Consider the following 24,523-nt stretch of genomic DNA (forward strand, 5'->3'; position numbering starts at 1 on the left):
AAAAAGAAGGCAGATTTTGAAAAACAAACAAATAATCAGCAAAAGCCACAAACTGTTCAGATGATATGTGCAAAACACACCACATATTTTTTCAACCATGGTTTTTAACGGGACAATTCAGGGGAGAGCCATTTGGGAAATTCTGGTTGTAGTGAGCTGGAAGCAACTGGATAAGAGGCTGGTATCAGGATCAAGTTATGGTTGTTAAGACAACCCTGGCCCCATTTTCCAGGTCAGCTGAATTTGGAAGGGGGCAAGAGGTAGGAATGAGGAGAATGGAAGAGAGGTGTACCCTTAATTGGAACTTCAGAGACAAAAATAAAAATTATGATAACATCCATGTGTGTGTAGAGCTGGTGCCACCCCCAGCTTCAGGGAATGTTAAGAACATGTATGGAGCACTTCTCAGCAATGGTGGCCTGCACTACTGCATATTCTGGTCTGTGCAGTAACAATCTGCTTTGCAATGTTGCTCACCTGTGTGCATTTAAACGGAGTGCATATCCTTGTGCACTGACCGGCATGTTTGTCTTGAACAACCTAAGACAGAATTTCAGGATGTCACCCTCACAGAACCTAAAGATACAATGTAATTAAATGAAACCCATCTTCAGCTCATTGGCTGAGCTTAGTCTCCTCTGTGAAGGCCCTGTGCCTGCTGGATTTTCTATCATTCAGTCCATGAGTCTCTACCTGCTGTTTGGGTGGGGGGTTTAGCTTTCTCCCAGAAAAGGTCAGAAGAAGGAAGCATGCTTGTCAGTACTTTGCTTGCCATCCCTTTTGCCTCAAATGTCATACATTGCTGGGCTATTAGTGTGAAGAAAGTAGGACTCGATTTGAAATCAGAGAAGCCATATTTGAAGCCTGCCTCTACCATCCACATGACTTGGGAAAAATCACTAACCCACCTCAGTCTCAGCTTCTTCATCTCTTCAGTAAGTTCTTGTGAAGAGTTAATAAAATGGTAGTTTAATGAACACATCCCTCCTCCTTCGTTCTCCCCAGGGGGAGGGGTGCAGAGCACAGCACAGCAGAAGCAGGTATGTTCTGGAGGGTACCTCTCCCAACAGGTGCTCTTGAGAAAGACACTCCTCTGACCTCCCATTTTCCAGGTACAGTCCTAGTCCATGTATGTTGTCACAAAGCAATTAAACAATTTCACTCTGAAAAAAATATCCTCATTTGCCTAATGAATAATACATGGTCACCTAGTAACATGACATGAAAGATGCTTTTTTCCACCTGTTTCTCACAGTTGGACATTAATACTTGGTCCCCTGTCAGAACCTTGATCTATTCACCTCCCATCTCTTGGCAACACCAGAGCTGTCTAGCTGCAATCTCTCTAGAGGATAAACTCATTTTTTTAAATTTTAGGGCTTTATCTGCTCCCAGAGTCACCTAGGATATTGCAGGTCCAATTCTGCAGGCCAGACTCCAGCAATTTTCAGAGAGGAATTTTAAACTGACCTCAGATGTTTCTTCACGATCCTCCTAGCATAGCTGTGCCTCTTCCCACAGTGGACTCGTGGATCGATTCCACAGGGGAACACATATGGCAGGCTTTAAATTGCCTTCATTTCCCTCTGACTCAGCAAAAAAATGTAATTTTTTTTTTTTGAGTCACTGACTGAATTTAAGAGTTCCAGGGCAACAGTTTTGTGAAATCTGTTATTTACAAACCAGGAGAAGGAAGGCAGCAGATCACAGCTTAGGAAACTCCCAAAATTCTTCAAGGAATTATTAAGATATGTGATGATACCTCTTTTTGAAAGTCTCCTTTAAATACCGGGTTGAATAATGTGCCTTTTAACCAACTGGGAATAGTCAAGAAGGAAGAGGAAACAGTTTGGGCAGGGAATGGATAGCATACTCATACAGTCTAAGGAGAGTTTTCAAGAAACTCTTGGCAGAGGTATGGTTTAAGGAAACCAACAGAAATAGTGCAATCTCTCAGGGCAGGTAAAGTGAAGGAGCCATTACCACACCTTAGCTCAAAGGGAAAAATGGAGAAAGCCACTCCTAGAACCAGTACCCAGGGAGGCACAGGAGAGGGCATTCTAATAGGAGCTGCAGCCTTTGGTTAGGGACATAGCCATGCCACAGTGACCTGGCTGAGAGCCAGGAAGTAAATACCTGACCTTAGTCTCCTCTGGCCCTCCAATCTTCCACCACTGCCTTAAGCAAAGGAAGCCTGTCAATGGGGTCCATACAGGACCTCCCCAGGGCACAAAGCAGGATGGGAAGAGGTGAAAAGTGGATCTGGAAGGGCAAAAGAATGTCCAGAACAGCCCCTCATGGCAGATGAAGGTGGGGATGGGGCCAGCTGAAGGAAAGCACTGGCAGCCTGACCATCTATGAATGTGCAGCTTCTACAACTGCAGAGGTCCAACCGGCAGGGAGGGAGATCATGCCTTGCACTGATCAGGAAGAAGGGAGAAGGACAACCAGGCCACTGGAATGACCTTGGTCTTGGGAGTCACCCTTGCTCCATCATTACTGTGAGGAGGCAGTTTTATGTCCTCGGGAAAGTTACTGAATCTCTGTGAGCCTCAGTTGAGTCCATATCTTCCTGGGTTTTTACAAGGTTTTCTGCCTCTGAATCCATGGGTCTCCTTGTGTTGTCACTGCGTATTTAGGGAAACAAATACATACTAAGCAAGAAGTGGAACACCGTACTGGAGAGAGCTCTATTTCAGGAATCCAGAGACCTCGATTACATAGGGTAGGGAAAAGGAAAAGGAAATGTTGAAATAGTCTAAAAATAAATCACTAATCTTTTCAGTGTTCTTTTATTACTAAGGAAAGTGCACATTAAGAAACTGCCCCATTCCACCCATGACCTCACCTTCAACTTGACCCTCACCCCATCCCTGAACTTACTCAGTCCTTGATCTCACCCCATTCCTGGCACCTAACCCCAACCTGACCTTTAATTAATTCTTAATCTTACCCATCCTTGGCATTCCCCATTCCTGAACTCCATCCAGTAAGGGATGAGGCCATGGAACAGGGGTGGAGTGAAGATGTCTGTGAAGCTCATTATTAGGTCATTTTTTTAAGCTGAAGTGTAAATGGTCTGTTTTTAGGACCACGGTAGAGATACAAATGCAAAAACAACCACGGTGTCAAAATACCCACATGTAAAAGGTACATCAAAACATCATGAACACAAATTACTTAACCTCTCTGAGTTTCCTCCTATGCAAAATGGAGAGAATATTTGATGATTCGCCTTGGTGTAAGGAACAGAGATAATGTACATAAAAGTGTCTGACATGTGGCAGGTGCTGAATGAATGGTAGTTACCATATTTGTCCTGACTCTGCCATGAACCAACTGAGTGACCTTCAGCACATCGCTTAAGTTCTCTGAAGCCTGTTTCCTGCCCTTAAGATTGAGCCGAGCATCATGTCCAGCTTAAGAGAATGCTGTGGTTCTCAAGCAGGTGCGTTTAGAGGGATCCCAACCTAACCAGCTGAAGATCTGGATCCTGGGACACAGAGGAAGACAATGAACTGACTGGCCTCCAGTGTAAGCTCTCCATCCCTGACCACTGCCCCAGAGCACCAAAACGTGCATCTAGTGTGAAACCTATTAATATCTACTCACTGAGAAAATGGAACTTTCTCACAGCAGACCCATTCTTCCCTCTGTTAATTTTTTGTGGGAAGGAGTAATGGGTTAGTCAACTATACACTGAATTCTGAAGAGATCACACAGTCCCATCAAGAAGCTTCAATGCCTGTCAATTTTCTTTGCAGTTTATTTTTAAAGACCCAAACGGAATGGTATGCGAGTGGGGGAGGGGGGAGTCTTAATGCAGTCCTTTTTTGCTCTTGACAACTAGGTCACATCTCAACAGCCTCCTGCACCTCTCTCATCCCTATTCCTTCCTTTTTCAATTTAAAATGTCACTGTCTGCTCTTCAACCTGATGAAAGTTATGGCGAGGCAGGGAGAGTTAATGACTGTAGATTGCTTTAAATTGAAAACCTGAGTAAGTCAAGAACCACCTTGACAGCTGAGTGCTTCCCTTGGACAAGCCTAAGTAATTAAGTTTAGTATTTAAGCCAAGCATAAGGTCAGATGGAACCTATCCAGGTAGCGCTTTCTGGAAACCTGAAGAAACACAAAGCTGTACCTATGTCCTTTTATGATGTGGAGTGGAATTGTGCATGAAGAAAGGGAGCCCAGTCTCAGAAAGGCCTCACCTTCTCTTACTCTGCTACCAGGACAAATTCACTCACTCATTCAGTCATTCATTCATTCATCTGTCAGCAAACATGTCTTGAATCCCTGTGTGCCAGCTCCAAGTCAGGTGCAGCTAATGCAGAGATGAATACAGAGCTCACAGGCAGGTAGAGACAGACTTGTGAAGAAAGCCCCTGGACCAGCGGTCCTTTCTGTCACCAGAGACCGGTTTCGTGGAAGACAGTTTTTCCACGGACTGGGGTGAGGGGGATGGTTCTGGCGATAATGTGAGCAATGGGGAGCGATGGGGAGCGGCAGATGAAGCTTCGCTGGCTCGCCTGCTACTCACCACCTGCTATGCATCCTGGTTCCTAACAGGCCGCAGACCAGTACCAGTACCAGTCTGTGGCCTGGGGGTTGGGGACCCCTGCCCTAGACCACACCCCACAGGGGCAGCAGTAGAAGAAGAAGCAAGGTGGAACAGTGACACAGGCAAGCCCATGGTTCGCTCACAGAAGAGCAAGTAGGAGTCAGAGAAGGCTTTCTGGAAGAGGAAAGCCCCTGTAGAGTGAAGAGCCCTCTGGTCAGAGCTTGAGCAAGACACCAAGGCATGCAATTAAAAGCAATGCAATTTGGCCCCACCCTCCAGAGACACCGCACCAAACCACGCTGGATGCACAGGACTCCACATGCTTTTAGTGGTGCCTTCCTCAGGGATTCTAAAATTACAGGTGGCCACCTTCCCTGGCCCACTTGTTATGCAGCCACAGCTAGACCCAGGAATAAGTTATAGGTCTTTGACTTTTCCTGTGTTCTACCTTGGAGCCCACCATTATCTCCACGAGGGCAGGGACATCCTTTCTAGTATGGAAGGCAGTCTGGAATAATGGAAAGAATTTCAGTTCTGGAAGTGGACATCCTAGGGTTTGACTCCTGGCTCCATCACTGTGTCTGTGCAAGCCGTGAAACTTCTAAAACTTCACATCCTCACCCCAAAACTGGGGATAATAATAGTCTGCTTGTAAGTAATAAAATGTATTTAATGAGATAGTTTATGGAGAATACCTAGCTTAGCAAATGTTCCCCCCTCCTTCCCTGAGTATAGAGCTATGCACATAGAAGAAAAAATATTTGATAAATAATAAACACATGCAAAAAATTACTCCTGGACCCATCTCCAAAAAATCAGAAACACCTTATAATTCCAACATAAATGTTCTTTTATATTATATTACTTACATGTTCTAGAACTGAAGACTTTTGGGGGGAGGACTTGTGAAATACATGATTCTGGAATTTTCTGTTTTGCAATGTGCTAGATTAGCCAGCATTTACAGTATCATGTTATTCCTTTTGTCCAACTCAGCTTCTAGGTTGAGTGGGAAAACAGGAAGGTGGCTTATACAAACCATTAGCCTGAACTTAAAACAGATCTTTAAAGAAACAACAGTAACTACTTTCTTTAAATGTGGTCAATGGTATTTCAAAGTCCGGTGGCTGGGTGCACAAGCTGGAGACCTACAATTCTCTAGTCTTGTTTTCTCGTCACCCCATATCATCACAAAGCTAGGGCTGCTTCTCTGTTGCTCTCTGGTTACTATAAATGACAAAAGTTTTAATTCTGATACAGTGAAAACTAATTCTAGCAAGTGTCCTGCTTTACCCATGCTAATGAGCAATTAAACAGATAACATGGAATAAGGGTCTCCTCTTTTATATACCAGAGATGCTTGAGCATCCGTTATACCCATGATCGCATACTGTTAACAGTCCTTATTTTTCCCCTGGTTGAATTCAATGAACTCGTGAATATTTATGAAATATTATTTACTATGCAACTAAAAGGTGTGAACAGTGCTCAGACTGATTAGGACTATTGTGAGAGACAGTCTTCCTTCCACTTTTTTAGATTTCCATACACTGAAATCTGTGGGGGAATCACATGAAACGGGACTCCTCCCTAATTATTCCCAGTGCTAAACAATTAACTCTCCAGGCTCTGAAGATTCCAGCTTGAAAAAAAAGGAAGGAAATGTGTGAAGATCATCACCTAGTGGCTATAATGTGAAGTGTCACAAAATATCAGAAAACCATCTTTTTTATATCTCACAGATGGTATTAACCAAGTCTAAGAATATGAGAAATTGCCCCGACATTTCCTCCGAAGACACTTCCTCCCACGTGGCTGTGGGAGTTGGATAAGAAGCCAGTATCGTCAGGGGGTGCAGGGCGGGGAGCCCAGGAGCCCTTACACACACCATGTGAGCCCTTCATCACACAGTAGAGGTGGCTTCCTGCAACATCCAAGCACAGGGCTGGTCAGCCTGGGAAGCCAGTGCAGTCACATTTGGAGTCTCACCTTTGCTTCCTCCGTCTGTCCTTCTGTCCAGTAAGACACCGGGCCTAGTGTTATGGGTCTAATTGTACCCCCCAAAAAGATAGGTTTAAGTCCTAAGGAGCTAACCCCTTGATACCTCAGAATAGGGCCCGGTTTGAAAATAGGGTCATCAAAGATGAGATTAAACAGTCACACTGTAGTAGAGAGGGTCCCTAATCTAATGACTGCTGTCCCTATAGGAAGACAACTAGCATGCAAAGACAGACACACAGGGAGAACACCATGTGACCACGAAGGCAGAGGGTGGATTTATGCAGCTTCAAGCCAAGGAATACCAAAGATTGCTGGCAAACTATCAGAAGCTAAGAATAAGCAAGGAAGGATTCCTCTACAGGTTTCAGAGGGAACATGGCCCTGCCAACATCCTGATTTCAAATTTCTAGTTTCCAGAACTGGGAGACAATAAATTTCTGTTGAAAGCACCATCCAATTTCTGCTACTTGTCATGGCAGCCCTAGCAAATGAATACACCTCACCTTTCACCTCTAGTGCCTCTTTCATCCTAGCTCAGGCTCTCATATTCCAGATAAACATGCATAGTTGTCATTGTTTGCTGGCCGCTCTCCCAACTGCCAGGCACTTACCCTGTTCAGCTCACCCTTAACAATGCCAGATTGATCTTTTTAGAATAAAATTCTGATTTGGTCACTCATCTGTGCTTTCCCTGTCATATGGAAACCAAGTGTCTTCAGCCAAACATTCAAAACTCCCCTTGATCTATTTCCTTCCAGCTAACCTCATATTTTGCTCAAGTATTTCAGCCGCATTAAACTAGTTGCTGGTATCTATGCCTACTCCCTTTCCTACTTCTATGATTATGGTATTTGTCACCCTTGTCTTCATCAGGATCAAACAATACTTCTTGGGAAAAAAAATCTTCCTCCATTTGTCCCCAGCAATAATTCTAGGAAGTTCTCAACAAGTTCTCAGTTCTCTGAATTCTTATAGCTCTTTGCCCTTACCTCTCTGATGACATCTTTCTTTTTCCATCTTGTGCTGTAATTAATCACAATCTCTAATGCCTCAGTTCACTCAGCAGTAGGTAAGCTTTCTGAGTAGGGACCATCTCTGAATGCCCTCAATGCTTTATATGTCAAAACATAATTGGATAAATGATGCCCTGTAAAGGAATGATTGAATAAATGTTGCCCTTTCTTCAGTGTCTAAGGCACGGTCAGATCATCTCTTCACTTCATCTAATACCACGCTCTCCCTTGACCTCCCTGTTCTGGCCACACTGGCCTTTAAGTTTGTCCTACTTGATATGCTCTTCCTGCCCCAGTGCCTCTGCACGTGGAAGTCCTTCTTCCTGGAACACGCATCCCTGCCTAAACATCCAGTTAACTTCTCCCTGAGATTTCAGCTCAATCATCACTTCCCCAATTAAAGTTCTGTTAATCTTTCTGACTAGATTAAGATTAAATTCCTATCGTGTTACTTCTCATCTCTGACACTCACCACAGGTGCCCCTGTACATTTACGGGCATGATAATTTGGTTCATGTGCATCTTCCCTACAAACGGTAAGCTCCATGAGGACAGAGACAGCTGGGAAAGTATCTGCCTTAGGTCACTACCATATGCCTCTCATACTGCAGATGCTCAATAGATATTTGTGTAGAAAACAAATAAGTACTTAAGTATATTTGCATGTGTATATATACAAACAATCTACTAGAATTAGAATTTTCTAGACAAGTCTCCAATAGGCAATAATTGTTATATCTACCATATTTGTACCTACTATGTGCTACGCACCGAGTCTGATACTTTACGCATTTTATCTCATTTAATTCTGAAAACGATGCTATAAGTTAGCAATTGTATCCTTGTTTTACACATGAGCAAACAGTGGCTCAGATAAGTAACTCTGCCCAAGATCACGGAGTTGTTAAATAGCAAAACTATGATTGAAAAACCATATATTCCAAAGCTCATATTAAACACCATCCCAGAATTACAAAAGAAAATCAAGCATATTACTCTTGATTCTTTTGAATATACATGATAAACATAAAAGACTGAGCAAATAGTGATAACAATCTTAAAGCCATACCACTTACTAAACTGTAGACTTCTCAAGGGACTGTGTCTTGTTCACCACAGAAAATTCCATTACCTGGCAGAGGGCCTGGCACATAGTAGGTGCTCAATATATATGTGTTAAATGGATTGTTTTATTATTGAAGTAGAGTTGACTTATAACATTAGTCTCAGGTGTACAATATAGGGATTCAGTATTTTTATAGATCATACTCTGTATAAAGATATTATAAAATATTGCCCATATTTTCCCTGTGCTGTACATTACATCCTTAAATCTTACTCATTTTATACCTAGTAGTACCTCTAAATCCCCTTATCTTCCCTTGACCCTCCCCCCACCTCTCTCCTCAATGGGAGCCAACTAGTTTGTTCTCTGTATCTGTGAGTCGGTTTCTGTATTATATTCATTCATTTTATTTTTTAGATTCCACATATAAGCGAAAACTGTATTTGTCTTTCTCACTCTGACTTATTTCGCTTAGCATAATACCCTTTAGGTCCATCCATGTTGTTGAAATATTTGTTAAATGGATTTAAACTTCAAACAAGATTTGTCACATCCAAGGAAGATAAAACACATAGAGCCAGAGTCAAATTTCTGCTTTGGAGAAAGCAAATAAAGGAGTAGGAAAGGGAAAAGTAAGGAGACAAGGTGTAAAATCTCTTGAGCCCCTAATGTGCGCTGGTGTGCTCTTTTAGTTGTGTTGTTGTTTTTTTTTAAGTTTTAGATGTTATCCCACTTAAACCTATAATAACATTATATGACACCATTATAGTATTTCTGAGTTGCAGGTGAGAACTCTGATGCTCATGAATGCTTTTAAACTCACGGCAATGTGGTTCCACAGTCTACACAGGGGCTACCTCAGTACAAACAGATGTTAAAGATGGTGCCCAGCAAATCACAGAAAGGTGAGGGCTTCCAACTGTAAAGCTCCCAGAGTGTGTGAATTACTCAGAAACTTGTTCTGCTGAATAACTTGGAAGATGAAGCTTTATATGAGCCTCAATTCTCATTACTTCTGTTTCTATTTTATTTTCCAGTGTCAGTTGTATTTGCATGTAACCCCTCACAGTCCTTTTCCTGAAAACTCTTGAGGAAAAAAAAAAATGGCTTACTGAAATGGAAGTGGTGTCAGGATCCTGATTTCTTCCAAAACAATCAGCCAGTCCTTTTAATGTGCTTCCTGCAGTGAATGTCCAGCAATCCAAATCCCCCCACAGTGATAAATGGAAAGAGTGACAAATAGTGTTTTCCATGGAAATGACTAAGAATAATGGCTGGAGAAAACTGAAACAATGGCATTGAGTCCCATAATAATGCTGAACTACAAAGTTTATAAAATGTGGAACAATGGGGAACTCGACTTCACACTGACTAAAGTTTCAGATCCAGCATCACATTACCTCCTCTACAAGGCAGGAGTAAAGCAATTCTGATTGTGCACCGTTTTATTTCAAAGAAGTGGTACCATCTTCCTGGTAATGTCTGTTTCACCATTAAATTAGCTAACTCTTGGGATGATATTTCTCCTTCTACATAATATTTCTATATGCAATCCCTCATCTCACTCTTAGAATATATAAAGCAGGTGATTATTATCACCACTTTACAGATGAGGACACTGAGGCTGGGACAGTAACAGCTCCTCTAAGAGCTCACAGCTCATGGGGCAGAGCAGGGACTGGAACCTGGTCTATTTAATTCCTATGCTCTCACCACTGCCCCTCGCTACCTCCTAATACCACACCATATAGAGGAAGACACTTACTTAAGAGTTTCCACACTGATGACTCCTTCCTAAAGGACAACCATCAAGGCATTACTCAGGAGAAAACCAAGAGGACTCCATAAGAGTACGAGTGAGGTCCGTCACTGCATTCCTCAAGCCTGCGATGGAAAATCTGCCATCAGCCCTCAAAGAACAGTGCCCTGGAGGAGCTGAAGTTAATGCTGGCTAAGGGCTTAGAGCAGCGATTGGCATATTGTACACGGTACACAAGGAGTGTTCATTAAATGAATGCACATACACTTAAGTGCCCAGGCTGCCAAGTATTCTTTCTTTAAGCCTTCATCTCCACCAGCAGGGTAAATAGTAATAAAATTAGTAATAATAACAACAATAATAATGATTTATCATATTGGCTAGTAACAGTTTAATCCTCATACAACTGTTTAAAATATATTATTAGCCCTGTTTTACAGATGGGGAAAACTGACATTAAGGAAATTCTCCAAGCTGTTTACTGCTATTAAGTGGACAGTTAAGATTTGATTGCCCTATTGTTACAGAACGCAAGTCCGTGTGCCCCATGCGCAGTGAGGCCAAACAATCCCAAAACACTGGAATTTGGAACAGAGAAAGGTTGATTACAGGGCCATGCAAGGAGACGGATGGCTCATACCTTGAAAACACCGAACTCCCAGAAAGCTTTCAGCAAAGCCCTTTTATAGGAAAGGTGAGGGAGGGGCGTGGTTAGTTGATGCAGACTTCTTGGTGTCAGATCCTTTGTTCTTGAGGTCATGATGTTCCCGTAAACCTCACCAAAACAAAGGTTATTCTCTGTTCTGACAAGAAAGGGAAGGGTAGGCATTTAGTTCTGTCTCCATGCCTCCTTGCGGCTTTTAACACTTAACAAATTCTGTAAGCAAAGCAACATCATTACCCCTCATTTTACAAGGTCCCAAGGCTCGACTTTCGCCCTCTGAGGCCCAGGCCCAGGCTAAGAGGAAGGGGTCCCTGCAGGGGCCGGTTACCCTGCCCGGGAGCGTTAGTCCAGCACTCAGTCTGGGTCCTCCCGCCAGTGCCCAGCCCGACTGAAGAGGCAGAGCTCAGCTGGCAGCATCCTCAGGGCCAGGTCCCCAGATCCTGCGCAGCCGTCATCACTGAGGGAGCCAAGCGCCCTGGACCAAGCCGGCCCTCAGGCTCCTCAGACCCCCCAGACGAGGGCCGGGTCCCACGGACGGTGACCCACGGTGACTGCCGCCGCCACTAGGTGGCGGAGGTGGGGATGGGGCAGAGGTTCGCTGCTGCCTCAAGGCCTGGGCCCGGCCAGTAGGGAGCCATGGCGAGGGCTCTGGAGCTCTGCAGGACACAGCCCTCAGCCTCTCCGCGGGGCCCCAGGCTCATCCACCAGCTCGAGGCCACAGGGCCTGGAAGGGAGGGCCCCTGAGAGAAGACCGCGATTCGCCTCTCACCGCACTCTCTACCATGGGGACCACAGCGCGGCTGACTGTCTGCAGAGCGAGACCTCTAATCGCCAAAAACTAACGGTCTCGCGGTCTCGAGGTCTCGCGGTCTCGAGGTCTCGCGCTAACCATCTCGGTCTCGCGCTAACAGCCGCCGCCCCGCCCCTATTATACTATTCTAAATTCTTTCCACCCTACCATGCTTCTTTAAGAACTAGTTAATTCAGTCAGGAATTAACTGTGTAGATCTAATGGTAAGGTATTCCATGGCTTTGTTGTGCCAGTTTCAGCATGGTTATTACCTATAGGCTGATATTTTGGCTGAACTAAAGCACAGAAAAGGTGGCCACCTTTTTTTAAATGAGAGCGGGTTTGGCCCCTTCAGTTTGATTTAGTGTCCTGGGAGTCCCCCAAGTCCCTCAGAGCTGCATTGTTCTTGAACCAAATGTATTTCGTATGCATTTGGAGTAACTGATGTCTTCCTAAAGGAGGAAGGAATATGGGAGGCAGGGGTGAGATTCATCTTCAACAAAAAAGGACAAATCCACTTCAAGCAACGAGGGAAAGAGTGAGACAGCCTAGGGACCACTTTTACTCTGAAAATATGGCAGAGGCTTCTCAGGACACATTACAGCCATTCCCCAAATTGGTCTGCAGGACAGCCGCCAGGCACTAGCCCAACAAAGATAAAGACTGGGTATGAGAGGATGGATTTGAAGTATTGTAATAGGGTGACAGAGGCTATGGTCTTGGGACCTGTATCTTCTTGAAAAGGGCCCTGAATTCAGCATTGTGTATATTCCTCAAGAATGTGTTACTGCCTGTAGATGATCCATGTGAGAAATTTTGTGTAATATCTGGGTGGTCTCTTACAAAGACCCTGAACCCCATGTTCTGAAAAAGGTCATTGGCCACTGTACCAGAAGGATATCAATCCTGGCTTTCCCTCCCAGAGAATTTAGGAAAAACAGTTGACCCTTGAACAATGCCAAGGGCTTAGGGGTGCCAACCCTCTGCTCAGTGGAAAATCCTTGTATAGTCAGCCCTGGGTATCCTTTCTCAGTATCCCCGGTTCTGTCTCAGAGGATTCAACTATCTGCTGACCTTGTAGTACTGTAGTATTTACTATTGAAAAGTATCTGCATCTAAGTGGACCCACACAGTTGAAACCCATGTTGTTCAAGGGTCAGCTATTGATGTATACATGACATCAATGCTTTGATGTATTATCTCATCTAGTCCTTACACTAGGCTTGCAAATAAGCATCAAGAGCCCCTGCTTGCAGTTTACACAGTCATTCAACATATATTAAGCACATACTGCATTTCAGACACTATGCTGGGGATACCGCGGTGATTAATACAGCTGCGGCCCCGCCCCCTTGGAGTTTAATTTCCAAGGGAAGAAGGAAAAGTGACACGAGAAGGTTTTTAAAAATGGCAGGAGAGATAAGGGTTAAGGTACCGAGAGAAGGAAGAAGGCAGGTATCCCTGCCCTTAGCCTGTCCCGGGCATTCCCCCTAGCTCCCCTCTCCTACTTATCTTCCTATCTTACCCCCCCACCCCCGCAAACTCCCCCCTCCCACCCCCTCTTCTCCCCCTGCTCACCCACTCCCCCGCCTGGCTCCCAGAGCTGCCCATTTTCTTGCCTGGTCGTGCGAACGGGTAGGGAGGGGTGAGAGGAGACGGTGCGGGGGTGGGGGTGGGGTCCCACGAGCCCGCCCCCCCATCCCTCCCCACCCCACCTGGCGGCGTAACAGTCCTTCTCCAGCCCTGCGTGCGCCCACCGCCCCTGCTCCCTCCCCTGACCCAATGTCCAGACTGGCTCCACAATGGAAATGAGTCCAGTTACCCAGTAGAAATGTGCTGCCACTTTGACCAAGACGAAATTAAACGGATGGGCAAGCGGTTTAAGAAGCTGGACTCGGACAGTTCGGGCGCTCTGAGCGTGGAGGAGTTCATGTCCCTGCCGGAGCTACAGGAGAACCCATTGGCGCAGCGAGTGACAGTCGTCTTCGACACAGACGGCAATAGAGAGGTGGTGAAGAACCTAGGGGTAAGACGGGAATAAAGACATAGACCTACTAGAGAATGGACTTGAGGACACGGGGAGGAGGAAGGGTAAGCTGGGACGAAGTGAGAGAGTGGCATGGACATATATACACTACCAAACGTAAAATAGATAGCAGTGGGAAGCAGCCGCATAGCACAGGGAGATCAGCTCTGTGCTTTGTGACCACCTAGAGGGGTGGGACAGGGAGGGTGGGAGGGAGGGAGACGCAAGAGGGAAGAGATATGGGAACATATGTATATGTATAACTGATTCACTTTGTTATAAAGCAGAAACTAACACACCATTGTAAAGCAATTATACCCCAATAAAAATGTTAAATAAATAAATAAAAATAGAGAGGTGGACTTCGGGGAATTCATCCTGGGGACCTCCCAGTTCAGTGTCAAGGGAGACAAGGAGCAGAAGCTGAGGTTTGCTTTCAGCATCTACGACATGGACAAGACGGCTACACTTCCAGCAGGGAGCCCTTCCAGGTGCTGACGATGATGGTGAGGGACAACCTGAAAGACTGACAGTTACAGCAGCTCGTGGACAAAACCATCATCGTCCTGGGCAAGGATCACGGTGGGAAAATATCCTTCCAGGAATTCAATGCTGCGGTCGGAAGCCTGGAGAGCCACAAGAAGTTGCTGACAATTGTGCGAGCTTTTATAAGAGCACCACCCAACAACGACTTTTTCTTTCTTCTCAAAGATCAGCTCAAGAGGCCCAGCACCCGTCTCTCTGACCTGCTGGGAAGTATTTCTCTTTGTGAAGCAACATTTTCTAGCACCAACCTCTTGCCCACCTCAGTGTTATGTATTCTCCTGGGAATGCCCTAAGTCAGGGAGAACATAATGAAGGAGCATGGCGGGGGGAAGAAAAGGAAATGGCTTTTATGAACGTATTTTCTTCTTTGTTTTGATTCAGAGGCCAAACTATAAAGAGTGAAGAATAACTTTTAAAGTTCAAAAATAAGAAAATATACATCTTTTCCTTTACTTCTCATGGTTTCATATGTGGGGGAAAATTCCGAAAAGGTGTTAGGTGAACTGTTTTCATTTACTTGTGGTGTTCAGGCATCTTTTGACAGGTCGTTATCTACTTATTGTGGCAACAGGGATGAATATATTCCTCTTGGCTGAGCCTCTTTTAATCACCTCTCTCTGGGCAACAAAAACCCATCTTTCGCTTTTGAAAGCCGCAGCCCACTCCCCATGGTACATCCAGAAATCCCCGAGCATGTCTTGAGGGTCAGGAATCCAGCTAGGCTCCTCCTATCTCATCGCTCCAGCTCCTGAACAGTTTCTTTTCAGAGCAGAAACTCAGGGGTCTTGTAAGAAATGCTAAGACTGGACTAAATGCCCAGTCTAACGATCAGTCTCCGTGAAGGTGGGTTTTAAGGGTTGGCTGCCCACCCCAGTGTTAAATTCAGTTCATGGGGCTTCCGCTCAAACAGGGCAGAGAACTTCATAGGAAGCCCTCTCACCTCCAATACTCAGCCCCACTCCAGTTGGAGAGAATAGGCCACATTCAGAGTCATTCTTCCCACAAGCAGAGGCAGTGAAGATTCCGGCTGCAGTGGACTCTCCCTAGGATGCTGAAGCGGCGTTGCTCCTGGCACTCAAAAGATGCAGAGATGAGCAGGTACACCTCTGCAGCAGGGGTGGACGCTCTCTACACTAACAAAGCTTACTTCTTAAAATCAGACCTGGGCCTGGCAGGGAAGGCAAGAGCTCTCTCGTTGTGGGAAGCCTTTTCTCTAATGTAACAGTCAGCCCAGAGTCCCTCACACCCTAATAAACCTGCAGCCAAGGGGTGCGCTGGAGCCTATTCATACTGGGTGAGAATCAAAGTGTGCACGTCCCTCCCCAACCCCGTGTTCAGTGATGTCATGTCGATCGCTTGAAATCAGCCATAGTGGGAGTAGTAAGTACCTCACAGAAAAAAGCAGAAAGTTTTAGTTGTTTTGCTTCTGCTTGTTTTGGAGAGCCAGTGTACCAGTAAGTACACTGCTGCCTGCACCCTAGATGTTACCAGCTCTCTGTGGTCCCACTTACTACTGTCAGGTCCTGGAGAACAAGCTGTCCTCAGAAGAGCTGGGACAGGACTGGTCCCAATGTCTGCCACTTTGCATCAGGCCTGTTTCTCACAGTGGTCCAATCCCCGTAGAAGGTGCTTAAGGCTCTCAGAATACCAGAATAATGAGACGTACTCTCCCTACATGTACTAAGCCAAGGGACAAAACCAGGTGATTTTTCTCAGGACAAGAAAGATCTGTTTCAAGATTAATTATCCTTATATTTCGAAGAGGCTGGTAGCTAGTCTTCCCTGCCCCCATCCCCCCGCAAAAATAAAACCCAAAAGTGGGACAAGTAAATCCACAAATTGAATTACTGTCCGAGCACCCATCTACCAAGGCACCCTGCCATACTTTTTATTTAATAAATTACTTATGAACCACAAAGAATAGGTATCCAACCCCTTAACTTTCTGCGCAGTCCTAAAAAAAATGTATTAATGATCAGTAAATGCTCCCAATCCTGTAGTTGTATGAGTCTTACCCCCATTTCAGGGTAACATAGTTCAAAGACTCAGACTGGGTTTGGATGCAGTTACAACTGGGTTTTTATCACAGTCACTTCTTATTAGTTGTGCAAGCGCAAGCATGTTACTTAACCTCTTTGTGTCATTTCTCCTGATTAAAATGAAGATCCACCCCCAGTTTATTTTGAGGATTCAAGAAGATTAAACATGTAAAGTGCTAGAGCACAAAACTTTCACGCTACCCATGGCCTTCCCTTCCCCCTTTGGTCCTCTTCTACTAGATCAATATATAAGGGAGAAGGAGGCCTCTTGGTTCCTTTCCAACACTTACTTAGTACTTAGCCACACCCACTCTCAGATTAGCTGGACATTTGTGTGATCCTAATCCAGAAAGGAAACAATGGAAATAATGTCAAGATCTTCCCCACCCCTGCATTTGCAGAGGGGATAACAGATGTCTTGACTGGAGAAAGTTTAAAAGAGTGAGACTCTCATTCTAGCCCAACCTATTTGACTTTGTGGAGGAAACCTTGCATGAGAAAAGTGAGCTTGTGTAATGCCAGGGAAGAGGATTTCTGAAAGAGAGACATTATTTTTATACTCTGCAATGTGCACGTTAAAATATGGAAATTAAAAATTAGGACCGAGAGTTTGAAACATGTTGGATTACATGTTCAAATTTAACAAGAGGAGGAAAACTATTTCAGCTCCTAGAGTGGCTGGAATTCACAAGCTAATTGCTTGATCAGTCTACCTAATATAGTTACCCAAGCCTTTGTGGCAGTGACCTGGAACTGTGAGCCTGTTTCTAGCTTCAGCAACTAGAAAGATCTGACTGTATGAATATTTGGGAAGAGAGATCACATTTACTTCCAAATTAGAACGCTTTGATTCTTCTCTTTGTTAATTGCCAGTTGCCAACAAATCTAGTTCTGTACAGTTCCTCGGGGTAATAATAGTAGTTAATGCATATTGAACAGCTGTTCCAGGTCCTGTTACATTTGTTATATCATTTAATCATCATAACAACACTGTGGGGTGGGTGCTATCATCTCAGTTTTACAGATGATGCTATGGAGAGATCTAGAATCTTCTCCAAGATATCCCAGCTGGTAAGTGACAAAGTGAGGACTTGAACCAGGCTCTGTGACCCCAAATTCTGAGCTTTTTTCACCTCACTCCATTGCTTCCTATTTTTATGGTTTTTGTATTTACCTGCCTCAAATTATTCCTGATAGTCTTATTAATATAATCAAACCAAGCCTCAGTTTTTACAAAGAGGTGAATTTCTTGTCAAGGAGCAAGCAGCTTCTACCTCTTTGGTTCTATACAGTGCAAACAATTAAAAATTAAAAGTATTAGGCAAGGCAGTCTTACATCATCATCCACCTCCATCTCATCTTGAGAAATAAGTGACAGTATTTAGATTAAGCTGGTAACAGCAACCAATATGTTTTGAGGCTGTAGACATCAGTAACACTACGTTGTTGTGCATCATATATTAATGGATTGTGTCTGCTCTCTACCATATGTTGCAATCCCCAAACCACTAGACACTTCCTTTTTTTTTGAAACGTAGGAAAAAATATGGCCTTAGCATAGTTGGTTTATTCTCTAAATCTATCTTGCTTCGGAGGAATTCTCAAGGAAAAACCTTCAGGAATTTTTTTAATTACAAATTCCATTCTTCACTTATGCTTATTGATTCTCTCTGTTAGGATTTAAAGTGGTTTGTGAGTCTGGCTACTATGTTTTATCTATTTTGCATGCCTTGAAAAGGGAGAGGCTTGGATGTTTTTTAAGACAAGGTGGCACCATGATAAAGGAGTCAGGTCGCTAGACTGAGAATCGGAACTGGACCTCTCTCCATTCGTACTGGCTGCCCTAGCTCTTCTACTGGCTGGTGACTGTGTAAATAGTGACAAACCATGTGTCAGCTTTAAAGCACTAGCTGATTCATAGTGAAAAACCATTACACTGAAGCGACATGAGCAGCAATAAAAGCCATGTAGATAAAGGATACAATCTGACAGCTCTTAGACTAAATCTGACACACAAATAAGTTGTTTTGTTGTTAATTTTACATGGTGTTTGTTCTCACAATGTTTTGTGTATGTGTGTGTGCATGTGTATGTTGCCAACATTTTTTTAAAAAATAGGATTTTAAGTAAAAATCAAAATTAGCATAAAGGAATGCAGACCACCCCGGGACGGGAGTGGCCTTTTACTGGCTAAGTTACCTCTGCAGCATGGGGCTGAAATCAAAAGTCTCAATAAAGACAAAGCAGTATGTTCCACTCTTGTTAAAAAAGCTCAAGATGGACTGAAGTGTTCATTATTTTTCAGAAATAAAGCAATTGGTCATAAAACATCCCAACAACTGCTATTTCTAATGACTGAACAACAGAAGAGTTTCCAATAATCAAAACAAATAGAGCCATATAGAATTCAAACACCTGTATAATAAAATCTAACAAAACAAAGCTAACAGGAAAACTTAAAAATTGAGACACATATGTAATGTGTTAGGAAAGGGGTTAATAGCTTTTTTCAATAAAAATCCATGCCTTTTCTGAAATGCATAATTGGGCAAATCATATAAATATATAATACATACCTGGGGCAACAGGAAAAACAAACATGAAAAAGTAGCCAGAAAAATTGAATAAATACAAATCAGAATACCTAAAACAGGAAAAAATGATTAGTTGCAAAACAGGGTTGGAGAGGATGTGAGCATCCTGTGCAATGGGGCATCTTGGGAATCACTGGGAATGGTTTTCACACTCTTGAGGACCATTTCACACATCACAAGGCATCAGAACGGTTATATGATCTTACCTGGTAATCCCACCCATTGCAATATATATCTCAAAGAAAGGATCAAAAATGATTTTTTAAATGCTATATGCAAAAGATTTTTTATTGTGGCAATATTTATTATATATATATAATAAATAATATTAAATACCTGACAGTTTGGGAGTAAACTCAATTACGATAAAATAATAGTTACTGATAATATAAAGCTATTAAAGTTAATAAATAAAATAACTGTATAAATCCATAAATTTTTAGATTAAGTTTTTTAAAAAGCATAATTGTTATATTAACATATAACAGAGTTTACAACTCTGGAAAATATATGTGCATATGGTTGTAGTTCAGAAGAGAAAATGAAGAATTGAAAGTATATAGTAAAAGGATAATGGTAATCACCTCAAATTTAATTTTTAGAAATATTTTTCTGAGTTATTTTATTAATAAATTAAGACTTTTCAAAAGACCGCACAGTGGAGGTAATGTAGCACATTCAGCACCAGGTCCAAGGATAAAAGATGGTTTCCCAAACCTAGAAGGGGCGGGGGCTCTGGGAGCACAAGGAACAGAAAGGGGGCATCTCCTCAGCAACCTGGGCTGTGCCATATTGAGGAGCTGTTAAGCAGATTCCAGGTTAGAAGAGACAGAGGTGCCACAGCCCCCAGGACCAGGGATGTGATGGGAAGTTCCTGCGGACCCTAATTTTACTGTCCATCTAGATTATTTTCTTATCCAAATGTGTGAGCACTGTTAACTTCACTCATGCAATGTCTCCCTGGATTTTGCAAATCATTTTTTGTTTCTTTTGTTAAATGTAATCTTTCAGTCTTTCAGTCTTCATTGATGAGAAAGTTTCAGATTCTATGAGTGCATATTTTCTTTATCCCTTTTCATGATTGTTGTTACAATTTTTTAGAAATCCCACATGATTACATCGCACAATCTTACCCCATTGTCTCCACCCAGGCAAACTCTCTCCCGCGATAGCTGTCCTTGGTACCTCTGGAGCCCACACCTCATGCAGGTGGAGGTCTCCATCTTCTGTGCCCGTCCTCCCGCCCAGACAAAGGGCTATATGTACAGACACAACGAGTCTGCCAAATTTTATTGAGCTACTTTCTCTTCTGGGCAAAATAGTGGGGTGTTAAAAAAAAAAAAAAGGAAATCATGTCTTCAAAATTAGAAACAGCATTTGCTTGCTCCTCATCCTGCTTCCAAGTATCTAGGAGAGGAATTGAAAGCAACGATTACAGACTCTTTAGAGGATCAGAGAAAATGGGTAGCTGCTGTGGAGTGGGTGATGTGGAGTGGAGGCCAGGGAGGCTTAGATCATAAGATTTAACCAGTAACATCTGAGGCAAATGATGACTGAAATACTTTAACTGCATTTCTTGCTGGAGTTTTCAGAACCTAGTCAGTTATCTAACCAGCTGTCAGATGTTTCAAGGGTCCACATCTGAGCAAGATGCAAAGGAGGGTTTAGCAGCAACAAAATTGGTGGTCTTGGCCTCTACATGTCACTGATGATCTAGGCAGAGACCAATCAGAACCTTTGATAGTACAGGCATCACCCTTTATCTGAATCTAGTCTGTTCCTGGAAATATGTTGGCTGGTAAATTTCCAGATGGTAGGAGTCCTTTCTGTTATCTTGTATGAGATGAACAATAAAGCCTTCCCACCTCATCCAAAAAGCCCAAACAGTTTCCCTAAATATCACTAAAACATTCTTAGACATTTATTAGTGTTTAATATCTAATGCACAATGCATGGATTGTTATATATGACAATCCACCAATGATTTCTGCATAATATGAAGCATTTAAAACACCAGTTCTTCAATGCTTAATCAGTGGTTATTCATGTGTGCATAACACAGAGTATGCTTTCCCACCACAGTACAGTGGATATATATTAATGTAAATGAACAATAAAATAAAATGTTAAAGAAATATAACAAGTATAAATAACATTTAGCAAAATAAAATAAGCAAGCAAGACAATTTTTTGAGTGGTTACGTATTGATTAAAGAGTTAATGGAGTGAGATTGGATGGGCTAGAGTGAGCCTGTGAAGGACTAAGTGAAGCCATAAATGCCTGAGATTTGCCTGTGGCTAAATCCTGGGACAGTCTTCTCTCCTTGGCTCTTGAGACTCCAGACGTGTGTGGCTGTGAGCTATCAAATGGGATAAAGTAATGGGATGAAGAAAATAAAAAACTTATGTCTGTTTGCATTTCTTTGCTTCCATTAATACAGCTCTTGACAACATGAGACTGGGCTGTGATTGTATTTCTGAATGTGATGTTTCTGCTCCTGTCACTTGCACCTGCAGTCATTATTTTGTCTGCATCACTTAAATTTATTTTAAAGATTGACATTGAATATTCATTGCTCCTCTTCTTCCTCTGACAAGTGATAAATGTCAAGTTGAGCAAGTTCCACTCTATCAGACAAAAAGTTTTCACTTGATAATGTGGGGCTGATGCACATATGTAATGCATAACACATTGAAGTAGTGTGGTCCTAGGGGAAGGACAGCTGAATTACAACTGCAGCGGTACATCTTATCACTGAGACCCAGACACGGTATAAACATTTTCATTGGTGCCCAAAGGCAGATTATAGTGTTTTCTATTCAGATGGTGAGTTCTGAATAAAATTTTTTACAAGTTGTAACAGGGAATAGTCAGAGTTCAGATAGCAAGGGGTACCTGTGAATGGTGTTCGCTTGAAGGCAGTGCGGGCTTTGGCATCAGACAATCCTGGATCCATAGCCTGGCTTCCCCATTTATTAGCTTGTATGATCTTGGGTATGGTAGTTAATGAGCCTCAGTTTCCTCAAATGTAAAATAGGGATAATAATACTTAACTTACAATGTTATTATAAGATCATAATATGCATATATGGTGTCTGGCACACAGATGTCCAATTAAAAAAAACACAGCAACTACTTCTATTAGTCTGTTAGCATGTGGATATAAACAACAGAAATTTAAAGAAAGAAATGTATAAAATAAACTGAATACAGCCTCTTTGTTATTGGGATAATAAGAGGAAAATGAGACTAATTACTGTTATGCACAAAAAAACAGAGGGAACATCATGCTTTTAAAAGCAGGACGATTCACTGTAAGTTACATTTTTCTTCTTCATCTTGGCAGCACCTTATAAGAAAGCAACACCAGTCTGTTTAGTGTTTTGCTGAGTGTTTGATGCTGTTAGTGTTAAAGTCCAAAATTAATTTCCCCAGTGCATTCTTCATCCACAGCAGTAGTAATTGAATCCTTCTGTAATAGCCGTATCCTGTACACATTACAACAGGCCCAGGCCAAGGGATGTTTTCAAACACATTTGTGTATACTTTCTGGAGGTCAGGTTGGTCACCACTTGTACAGAGATGTCCCAGGAAAAGCCCTCGTACCCGAGTAGCCTTCAGGGTCTGATACACCTCTCACATTTCCTAGACCAGCATTTCTTGTTCCCTAAGGCTGGGCTTCCTCCCTCATTCTCAGGTGTCTTCTAGTTTTCCTGCCTGTGTCCCAGTCTCCTAAACCTGGTGCATATTCTATGCCCCTGCTCACCTCTAGTCTTTTCTTCTTCAGGGATCCTAGCACCCATCTTTGGTCCAGAGCCACTGCCAGAAGTAGTGTCATGGAGGAAAAGAGATTCCATGACCCAGGCTCCCCCAAAGACTGAAATCTCCAAACTCTGCCTCTGAGTCTGGGCCCCCAGATAGACTTCCTGGCATACCACGGAGGTCTAGCCATGTCTGAGCCATCCCAAATGGCTGCTTCTCCAGAACTGGGGGTAGAGGTGGGGAGAATGAAAGAAAGGAAGACCCATCAAGAGGATGGGAGGATCACTCATGTCAGTCAAATGAGGTGGTTAAGAGTGTAGGCTCTGGAGCCAGACTACCTGGGTGTGAACTCCAGCTCTGACCTTTACTAGTTATGTGACCTTGGACAAGTCACTTCATTCTTTTGTTCCTAAGTCCTCACCTGTAAAATGGAGGTAGTAACAGTACCTCTCTCATAGGTCCTTAGGAAGATTAAGCAAATTGCTACATTGATAAAGAGCTCAGAACTGTGCCTTCTACATGTTAAGTGCTAAATAATTGTCGATGATGATGGTGACCAAAAGCCTCCAGCAAAGGAATGACACCTAGGCTCCTTAGCATTGGTTTGTGTGATCTTGGGTGAGGTGCTTAATCTAGGCTTGCCTAGTGTGGGCCTGTTTCTCCCTCAGGACACAGGCCTCCTGCACCCTACCCCTGAACACAGCTCTCTATTTCACAAGCCCCCAGATCACTGTGCTGGAAGTTCATGTCTTTGTTACATTCTTTGTTTCTGCTTCCCTCAGCTTAGAGTGCTACTTTCCCACCCGAGCCTCCACATTCTACCTCCCTTACTGTAAGTCTTATCTCATGAGCCAGCTTCTCTGCAAAACCCAGGAGGCGTGGATCAATTTATCATGGGGTATAAATGTTTGCTTCCTCCCCAGATTCAAGCTGATTGAAGGCAGGGAAATAACCCTCCTATCTTCACCCCCCAGTACTTGGGAGAGTGCCTGGCACATAGTAGGCACTCAAGGTATCAAATGTCTTTCTTTCTGCAGGACTGACTGGTCATCGATGTCGTAGACTGGATGATACGTATTTCATAAGGACTTCGTGTAAATCATTTAGCAAAGTGCCTGTCACAGGTGTTAAAGTTATTATATTTACGGCTGTTGTTGCTCTTTTGTTGTAGAGTAGAAAGAGCCCAGGCTTTGGAGCTACTAAACAAACATTGACTTATAGACCAGCTTTGTCACTTAAATGCTGCAGGAACTTCAGTTTCCTCAACTATAAATTGCATTTATCATACCTATCTCGGCGCAAAAATAAAAAGTAAGCCATCAACAAATAGGTCCCTTCTCTTTCTCCTCTGTGGCTGTCTAATTTTGTGACCTGGCTCAATTCCCTTCACTTCTCTGGCCCAGGTTACTCATCTTTAAAATGAGGACATTCAACTAGATGATCTCCATGTTCCCTGGCAGATCTAAATGTCAAAATTATTGAACTCATCATCTTTTCCCCTTAAATCTACTCATTCTCTGTCCCTGAGAGAGGTTCTTTCCTTGATAACTATTTAATGTTTTGATATATTAAATTGTTTCAATTTTCAGTCTCTCTCCATGTCTATCTCTCTGTGTCTCTCTTGAGACCATAGGGTAGTCCAGATGCAGGGCCTCTGCACGACTCCAGAAACCATTCATACAATAGGACTGTATGTGAG

The 24,523-nt window shown here is 43.1% G+C and overlaps 2 protein-coding genes across 3 annotated transcripts in view; both read left to right on the forward strand.

Moving 5' to 3' along the window:
- Positions 1-24,523, forward strand: part of GRIN3A (glutamate ionotropic receptor NMDA type subunit 3A) — a 155,069-nt gene that overhangs the window by 119,644 nt on the left and 10,902 nt on the right. Inside the window, exon 7 of one of the 2 annotated variants that reach the window (XM_067743787.1) lies at positions 9,681-10,673. The exons of the other annotated variant lie outside the window; for it this stretch is intronic. Within the exon in view, the coding sequence (XP_067599888.1) occupies positions 9,681-9,734 (54 nt within the window). The 3' untranslated portion in view covers positions 9,735-10,673. Of the gene's footprint in view, positions 1-9,680; positions 10,674-24,523 lie in introns of those variants that run through there. 2 annotated transcript variants of the gene reach the window in all.
- On the forward strand, positions 10,950-14,872 carry PPP3R2 (protein phosphatase 3 regulatory subunit B, beta). The gene is given in 5 exon segments (XM_067745429.1): positions 10,950-10,956; positions 11,443-11,613; positions 13,647-13,864; positions 14,240-14,339; positions 14,342-14,872. Coding segments are annotated over 5 exon segments (876 nt in total). The 3' UTR covers positions 14,722-14,872.

Source organism: Pseudorca crassidens, chromosome 7 (genome assembly GCF_039906515.1).
Source record: "Pseudorca crassidens isolate mPseCra1 chromosome 7, mPseCra1.hap1, whole genome shotgun sequence".
NCBI classification, from domain to species: Eukaryota; Metazoa; Chordata; class Mammalia; order Artiodactyla; family Delphinidae; genus Pseudorca; species Pseudorca crassidens.